The sequence below is a fragment of the Trachypithecus francoisi genome, unplaced genomic scaffold (assembly GCF_009764315.1).
Source record: "Trachypithecus francoisi isolate TF-2019V2 unplaced genomic scaffold, Tfra_2.0 Lachesis_group4, whole genome shotgun sequence".
Lineage (NCBI taxonomy): Eukaryota > Metazoa > Chordata > Mammalia > Primates > Cercopithecidae > Trachypithecus > Trachypithecus francoisi.
In genome coordinates, this window is record NW_022681469.1 from 14,904,874 (window position 1) to 14,914,143 (window position 9,270).

General features: G+C 39.1%; 1 protein-coding gene across 1 annotated transcript; it reads right to left on the reverse strand.

The window, feature by feature from the left end:
* Positions 1-7,945: 7,945 nt before the first annotated feature.
* LOC117072703 (olfactory receptor 2A5) lies at positions 7,946-8,878 on the reverse strand. Its single transcript, XM_033193071.1, is given in 3 exon segments — positions 7,946-8,142; positions 8,145-8,811; positions 8,813-8,878. Coding segments are annotated over 3 exon segments (930 nt in total).
* Between the last annotated feature and the right edge of the window lie 392 nt (positions 8,879-9,270).

Here is a 9,270-nt window from a genome sequence, read left to right on the forward strand (position 1 = left end):
TCCACGTAGCGGGAGCCTGAATAACTCCAGGTGATTCCAATGGTCAGCCACAGGTAAGAGCCACTCCTATGGTTCATTTTTATTTCCACCTTTTCTCTTCCTTAGGTTTTGCCTTTTCTTTCATTCTTTCCAAAATTCCCACTACTCCTGGTTTCCATTACCTTCATCTTCTCCATTTTCATAAGCCACACTGATGTATTTTACTACTTACCTAACAGGTCTAGAGAGATCATTATATTTTCTTTTAGGATCATGAATTTCCTCTGATTTGGGCTCATTCAGCTTGAAGGCTTTTGATGGCATTAACTGTGTATAATCCACTATAGACAAGGGATGAATACTGTCATAACCATTTCTTTCATGGTTAATAAAATAAACATCCTCAAATTAAAGGCAAACTCCTTAATCACAAATTGAATGCCCTTAAGGAAAAATGGAGGTCCTCAAAGATACACTTATTCTGCCTCCTCATAACCCCCTTCTCTACCTCCTCCGATACTCGGACTCTCTCATCATTTCTAGCCCTTTCCTAACAAGATTCCCCCTCCTCCTTATTCTTCTTCTCGATGGGCCTATGCTGTCTCTTCAGGTTCTTTGGGCTCATCAGCTTGTTTGGTGTATTAGTCTGTTTTCACACTGCTATAAAGAACTCCTTGAGACTGTGTGATTTATAAAGGAAAGAGGTTTAATTGAGTCACAATTCAGCATGGCTGGGGAGGCCACAGGAAACTTACAATCATGGTGGAGGTGAAGGGGAATCAGACACCTTCTTCACGAGGTGGCAGGAAGGAGAAGTGCCCAGTGGAGGGGTAAGAGGCCCTTATAAAACTATCAGATCAAATGAGAACTCACTCACTATCATTAGAACAGCCTGGGGGAAACTACGCACATGATTCAATTACCTCCACCTGGTTTCTTCCTTGACAAGTGGGGATTGTAGGGATTACAATTCAAGATGAGATTTGGGTGGGGACACAAAGCCCAATCATATCACTTGGCTACTTGCCTCCAACACTTTCCCCTCCTCTCTCCAATGTCTTGTAATCCCTGTGATGGCCAAGCCATCAGTGGCCTTCACAGTGCCTGGGTGAAGATTATGGGAGTCAGGCAGCAGGTCGGGATAGCTGCTGAGCTGACCAGTGACTCATGTGGCTGTAATCACTAGGACAACAGTCTTGTATCTGTCTGAAAGGCTGGTGAAGCCACTGAGGAGTGGATGACAGACCTTTTGGCTGCTACAACTGTAGCAGAGGTGGGGGGCTCGAAGATGGCAAATGTGATCTACTTTTGAATTTTTAACACACACTAAATTATAAATTTTTCTAATGCAATCTACAATTACTCAGCATTTTCACCTTTCTAATCAAGTCAAGGGCTTTACCATGATTTAATTATTCATTGGTATTATTTCCATCAACCTGTTATGGCAGCTAAGAGCTTTTTTTATTTCATATAAAAAGCTATTTTGTTTACATTCAACAATTCTATTTACTAATATTATTTATCAACTCGTATGCTTCACATGTACCCTATATACTTTTATTCTGTTTTTACCTTTTTTTAATTCAACAATATTTATTAATAATTCTGTCAAACATCTAAGGGAGGTAATTTTCCTTAGACTTTGTTTGAAAACATTTTCACTTTTCTCTTTTTCTTGAATTATAGTTTAACTGAGTGTGAAATTGTAGAGTAACAGTTTTCCTAATCCTTTTGAGTATTCCCTTTTGGCATCTGTTTTGCTGAGGGGAAGTCCACTATTATTTGTTATTCTTTTGTAACTATTCTTTTATTCTCTGAAGGTTTTATTATTTTCTTTTCCTCCTTAATGTTCTGTGCTTTCATTATGATATGTCTAGATATGAATTTATTTTTATTCATGTGGCTTGATACTCAGAGTGTATTTTGTTCTGAGAATGTATGTGTTTAGCCATCAGGAAAAAAAATTCGGCAATAATGTCTTATCCCATTTTCATCATTATTTTTATATCCTTATAAGACAAATAGATATTATATCTGAGTCTAGAGTCTATGTGCTTTTTATTCCATTTTCTTAAAAAGTAGTCTCTGTTGCATTTTGGGAAAATTATGCACTCCATATTCTATTTCACATTTTTCCCCTAATGTGCTCCATCTAGAATTTATCCTGTTAGTTGAATTCTTTTCATATTTAAGAAGAGTTGGCCGGGTGTGGTGGCTCACGCCTGTAATCCCAGCACTTTGGGAGGCCAAGGTGGGTGGATCATGAGATCAGGAGATAGAGACCATCCTGGCTAACACGGTGAAACCCCATCTCTACTAAAAATACAAAAAATTAGCCAGGCGTGGTGGCAGGTGCCTGCAGTCCCAGCTACTCGGGAGGCTGAGGCAAGAGAGTGGCGTGAAGCCGGGAGGCGGAGCTTGCAGTGAGCCGAGATCACGCCACTGCACTCCAGCCTGGGCAACAGAGCAGGACTCCATCTCAAAAAAAAAAAAAAAAAGAAAAGAAAAGAAAAAAAGAAAGAAGAGTTTGTCCTTATTTCAGGGAATGCATGTTTTATTTCTAAGCTCTGTAATTGTTATCTTTTGGGATCCATCTGTTATTTTCTAATTATTTTCTTTCTTAATCCTTGGCCATCTAAAATAGTTGGCATATCTTTAAGAAATCTTTTATACATTTAAACATACACATAAATATTTATCAATTGTTCATTCCTGAACATGCACAATGGACATCATCAGAAGTGAATTTATTTTCCAGTTGTTGATATTTTGGACTGCTTCTCTTGGCAGCTTCTGAAAATAGATTTAAAGACCCAGTTCTCTCTCCGTTTCTCTCTCTCTGTCTCTCCTCCTCCCTCTTCTCTCATCTAGACACTCAGGGGTTGTCTTGGCCCAGCTCTTTGGGCTTCCTATCCATACCCGGATCTTACATGAATAGTTTAGAATTATGTGCCTATAGTTAGACTGAGTATATTGGGAATCCCAGCACTGAGAGTGAATGGCTGGATTCCACATTTGGTTGCAGTGCAGGGCCTGAGTTCTCGCAAGTCTTCAATCAGTTATATAGGGAAGCAGTATAGCACAGTACATATTTTGGCTCTTCATTAGCAAGCAAAGGAAGTCAGTCCCTCCCACCCTCCTCCATATCTTATTTTCAAGGAAGGTGCTAAGCCTCAGTTCCCCATTATTGCATGAAGCACTTTAACATCTTTAGTTCCCAAGAGCAAAGCTATTTCCACTCAGGCCAACTTACAAACAGTCAGCTAACCCATGGCTTCTGCATCACTCACATGTCTGATTTTATGTTTTGTTTCTGATCTGCAGAGATGTTTATCTTGCTTTGGGAGCTAGTTTTGTCTTTTTCATTTCCTCTCTTTGTGATTTAATCTGTCACTGCTTTGTGGGTTTTTTCGTTTGTTTGTTTGTTTGTTTTTTCAGAGATGGGGTCTCACTCTGTTGCCCAGGCTGGAATGCAGTAGCATGATCATAGCTCACTGCAACCTCAAACTACTGGGCTCAAGCGATCCACCCACCTCAGTCTCTTCAGTTATTGGGATTACATGTGCAAGCCCCTGTGCCTGTATTTAAGGCAAAAGTCATCGAGCTCCTATCACTGAATATCAGGCTAATATTTTAAAATGTGAAACCATGTGTATCTAGAAATAAAGTTGTGATGGCACTGTGGGAATAAAAGTGTGAGAACTACAGTATGAAGCGTATACAACAATTTTTTCCTACTTGAATATTTTCTTTTGATGACTCTGCTGAATCCTTGGAAGAACAAGATAGGATTTTGACACAGAAAAATTATTTTCTTAGAGTTACCATTTAAAAATATTTAAATAATTACAAGTTTGTTTAAAATCAGGTTAAACTCCTCCCCTCATTAAAAAAAATGAAAAAGTTTATTATGAAATCTTAAATTTTCAAGATTGAAGAGACATTGGAAAGACTCTATTGCAAATACCTGTTCAACATATTTATATTTTACTCAACCTTTATGTTTCTATTTATAGTAAGGCTGCACACCAATTCACAAGACCTCATTGTTGCATAACTTATAATGTTCAAAAGCATTTTCTCATATTGATGTTAATTCCACTTTTATGTAAACCTACTTTTTGATTTTTTAGGGTATTTCCCTCCACTTTGAGGAAGGCAATAAACAACTATGTTTGCCTCCTGCAAGATTCTCTATGGCACATATGAAGACAATTATCCTATTTGCTTTTTTCCTCCTTTTTTCCAGACTATGGAAGCACAGTCATTTCAAAAATTATTTATCGCTATGCACTCACTTATTTGCTCAACTATATATTTATTTCCTAATATGATTAGTATCCAGGGCAATAGTAAGGCCAGGGAGACCAATATAAGGAGTTGGCTACCATGAGTGCCGAGATTTCAGCCAACTAACAAGGTGTCACCAGGGTGAGTTTCTATGTCTACATACAGAGACTGAGATTTCCTAGAGGAGCTATTCTGGATACACAGCTGATGAGAATTCTTAGTGTGTGGGTAGGAGAACGAATGTAACAAAGCTATGGACTAATTTTTGTATTTATTTCCTGTCTAGATGCTATCTCAAGAATCCTTTTGGAATTGAAGCTATATAGAGAATGTAACATTTTATGTAGGATTCTTCTTACAGTTTTGTCTACTAGCAGGAACAATAAAAACCATTTCATACCCAATCTCCTGTGCACCAACCTTCACCCTCCTTTGGTGGAGACCTTCCCCAAAATCACTAACCAAATAAAAACAAAGACAGGCACAGAAACTTGCAAACACAAATAGCTGAGATTTTTTTGAGAAACTTCCATTGTTCAGTAAATATAATAACAATTTATGAATCATTAAAATAAAATTGGATTTTGTAGTTTTATAGTTGTTTAGTCATGAATTTTACCAGCTCTTGGTCTTACTATGTAATCATTTTTCATTTTCATTGTCCTTATATCCTTCTCGCAAAAATACATCGCTTCGAATCAGAGTCACATACACTCTTTCATTTAGCATTCATAAAAGTTATCTAAGGCACCTAGCTGAAACCTTGTTGGCCACATCTGACCTAAAATAAAACTCAGGATTGAGGGGGCTATATTATTCCTAGAAGCAGACCTATTTAGCAAGTTGTAGCACAATTGAGATGTGAATCTAACATAGCAAGCATCTCAGCTTGCACCTGTGCTGGGTTCCCCCTTTCTCAGTCCTAGCAGCCTAGAGCACTGGTAAGGTAGGTCCATCATGGATCTGTACACAGGAGAGACGGGGACACTTCCTGGAAAAGCATTCATCACATCATAAAGGGAAAGAACACAGGTGGGTACACTTGATGATAGAACGAAGACCAGAATCATAGGTAACCCGAGACACTGAGAACAGCAGGATGTGTCTCATTCAGATTGTCCCTTTGGGGCAATGCCTTATGAAGCCACATGATTTTGCAGACAGGCATTAGGAGGGAGTTACTATTGGAAAATGATGATGCCACTAATGTGAGAGTTTCTACTCTTCCCAAAGGTGATAATGAATCCTCCAGAGACGGGTTGGTTATAGGATGTATTCTTTCTGGCATTAATACTGTAAATTCTGTTTTGTTCCAGACTCTGCCCCGTCATGTGGATGTTGAGTCTAACCCCTGTTGAGCTAAAATTTGTAATGTTTTGGGCAGAAAGCTGATAAGAAACAGTTTGGGTTTGTAATCAGTGCAATCCATAACACTCAGTTCTATTACTGGCTGTGTAGTATAGGATAAGTTATTAAATCATTCTGAACTTTGTTCGCTTATCTATTAGATGGGGAAAATAATAGCTACTCCATTGTGATGTTTGTGCAAGATAAATGGGGTAACATTTGTGAAGCAGTCAGTAGAACTTGCAGCCTAAAGCAATGCCTGTTTCTTTCGGTTCCCCCCAGCCCTTTAAAAACTGATTCATGTTGAAAATATATATATATATGAAGCGGTCATAACACCAACATATAATTAGTTTGTTAAAATCTTAGAACTCAAATATGGAAACAATTAATAGAAATTTTTCATATACTCAGGTATTTTCTATAATGTATTAAATATATATAATATGTATATATTTTTAGAGCCACTATTCGGACCTGCTAGAGAACATCTCTTTATAATTTATCTACATTTGTCACTTTCTGTAGAAATGTGGTCTTTTTGGTCTATTCTTTCCCAATCATTTAGAACTGACATAGGATGAATTCTATCCCCTGATTTTTCTGCTGTACCCTAGGTAAAGAATTCTGAATCCAAATCTATTACTTATGTTTTATATGAGGTGAACTACATGTTTCCTCTTTCCCTTTTCTTTTAAAGGTTTTAAGCAGAATATGAAGTATATATATTTTAGAGAATGTAATAATTTTTTCAGATATAGTGAGAAAGTCCTTTTTATATGAAAATATTGCCTATTTTCTCTTTCTAGCTTTAGAATAGTGCACACAATAATGCCATAGTGGTTGACAGTTAAATTTAGATCCAGTATTTTTTTTTTTTAATTCAAATTGCTCTCTTTGGGAGGGGCAGAGCAAGGTTTATGAATTTCTGCAGGCCAAAACATGTCCTCACAGTATGGAGATGTGAAAACAAAGACCGTCACCGGAGGCAGAATGTTTAACTGAGATGAATGGATGAGCAGAATAGTCAGCAACTAGGCTTTTTGAGAACTGAAAAGAACATAGTGCATTTGGAGAGAGGGTAGGAGGAAAGAGTTCCCCCTTTGCTTCTTTCTTTCATGGAAGAAGAAATATTTGAAGTGATAAGAATACATTTTTAAAATTGTAAAAACAGAAAATCTACAGACAGCAGATAATGTAATAACATCATGGATCATACAGTTGAATGCACACAATACTATAAGGGTTGAAAGAAAAAAAGAGAGACTTCCCAAAGGTTCCATACTCCATGTGTTAAAGAAATCATATTATCATATTATGCTGATCATTTAGGACTCAGACTTGTGTTAAAATAAAACAAATTACTTGTCCATGTCATTCTGACCACTTGGGTCCAGGAACAGTGATTTATATCACGTGGAGTAGCTTCTCTTTGGAATTTGGTTGAGGTTCCTAAAAGTCCCTATCAAGACTTGTCATGTTCTTGGTTCTAAGCGGTGGTCTATGATGTTACATCAAGCTGTCAGTTTCTCTTGATGCTTTCTTCCTTTGCAGTATTTTCTTACTCCTAAAATATTTTATGTAATCACCGTAATGATACAACCAGCTTTGCGATCTCAAGTCTGAGAAAGGTTAACTACCCCTAATAACTTTCCCTCATATTTATTTTAAATGCAAAATCTTTCCAAACTCTTTCAATTAGATGGTGCAAAATTAACTGAAATGAAACAAAGATCTTGCTGTTTCTCTGCCTTTTTTATAAAAAATCTATACAATGAAACTTTGCTTTTTACAGAATTAGATTTGTGAGGGTGATTTAGATGAACTTCCAGTAATAATGTCGTCATCCTTTAGGTTCCAGACCAGGCACTGGCTCTACTCTTAGTTGTTGTTACATTCCCAGTAGAGGGCTGCTTAACCAAGGTCAGTATTTATTCTGTGTGGTTACAAGTACACTCTTATAGCAGCATACGGTATGGGATTCTCATCATATACTTATGGCAAAAAGAGATGGAAATAATAGAGGAATCTAAGAGGAAATTTGAGAGAACTAAACCTCAAAAGAACAGAAAGCAGATCCTGTGCGGTTGAGAGCTGGCAGTAGGAGTTCATGGCACTTTGCTCCACTGCCGCACCACACAGCTCAGCACACAAAGGGTGTGCTTTGTGATCTGCACGGTACACCACGTTTAGGGATAGAATGCGATCAATATACATTCTTGATATCAGAAACCTAAGAGATAAACTGTAAGGCATTTATATCAACTGTTCCTACAAATTTCACTGGGAGCAAATCTTCAACCCTCTAGACTTTCCCTGGCATCCCTCACCTTGATCTCTGTTTCCACAACACTCTTTTCAGGGCACCCCTGACCTCTGCGTTCCTCAGGCTGTAGATCAGAGGGTTCAGCATCGGGTTGAAAAGGCTGTAAAACAGGGAAAGGACCTTCTGCTGCTCCTCAGGATGGCGGGACTTGGGGGCCATGTACATGACAATGGCACTGCCAAAGAAGAGCCCCACATACAGAGGTGGGAGGAGCAGGTGGGGAAGGCTTTTCTAAGGCCCTCCCCAGACTGGATCCTCAGCATGGCCGCCAGGATGCGGCAGTAGGAGACCAGCACCAAGCAGAGTGGCCCCACCAGGATGAACACGGAAGCAGAAAAGATGACCACCTGGTTGAGCCAGGTGTCAGCACAGGCCGGCCTGAGGACAGACAGGATTTCACAGAAGAAGTGGTTGATTTCATGAGGCTCGCAGAAGGGCAGCCTCAGGATGAGAACCACATGGACCAGGGCCAGAAGGGAGCCACATGCCCAGCAAGTGACAGCCAGGACTGTGCACACTCTCCATTTCATGATGACAGAATATTGCAGAGGGTGGCAGATAGCCACGTACCAATCATAGGACATCATTACCAAGATGAGACACTCGGTGTGAGCAAAAACCATGTATAAAAAGGTCTTCATTATGCATGGGACAAAAGAGATTGTTTTTCTCTTGTTCAGAAGATTTGTCAGCATCTTGGGGACATTGTTGCAAGCATACAAAATATCAACGATGGCCAGGTGTGAGAGGAAGAAGTGCATGGGGGTGTGTAGTCTGGAGTCCAGCCAGATGAGCCCCAGGATGGCCCCATTTCCCAACAGGATGAAGATGTAGAACAAGGAGAAGAGCCCAGAAAGGAGCATCTGATTTCCTTAGGCTGAGCAGAAATCCCAGGAGAATGAATTCTGTGACCCATGTCTGATTTTCTGTCATGCCCTTGTGACAGTACCTGCGTTGGACTCTGCTGTGGTAATGAGCTGTGTGCTGAGGAGCAAATGCAGATCCAGATTAGTCACTTAACAGAAGGAGGGGGGTTTATGGTGCACACAGGGTGCTGACTCAGTCAGCAAGCTTTTTCAGAGCCATTATGTCCAATCCTTTAATCCAGAGTAAAACAGAAAAAAAATTCAGTTCAGGGAACTAGTGTCAATGCAGACAGGGTGACGTATACTATATCCATTCCCACAGAATTTTACTTAACGTGGATTGCAAGACCCACATTTTTACTATCAGAGGGGCAGCCACAGAGTAAGTTGTTTTCCAGTATGGCTAGCCGTTTTATTTTAGAGTAAGGATCATAGCCATGTTCTTATGTGTTTCACTTT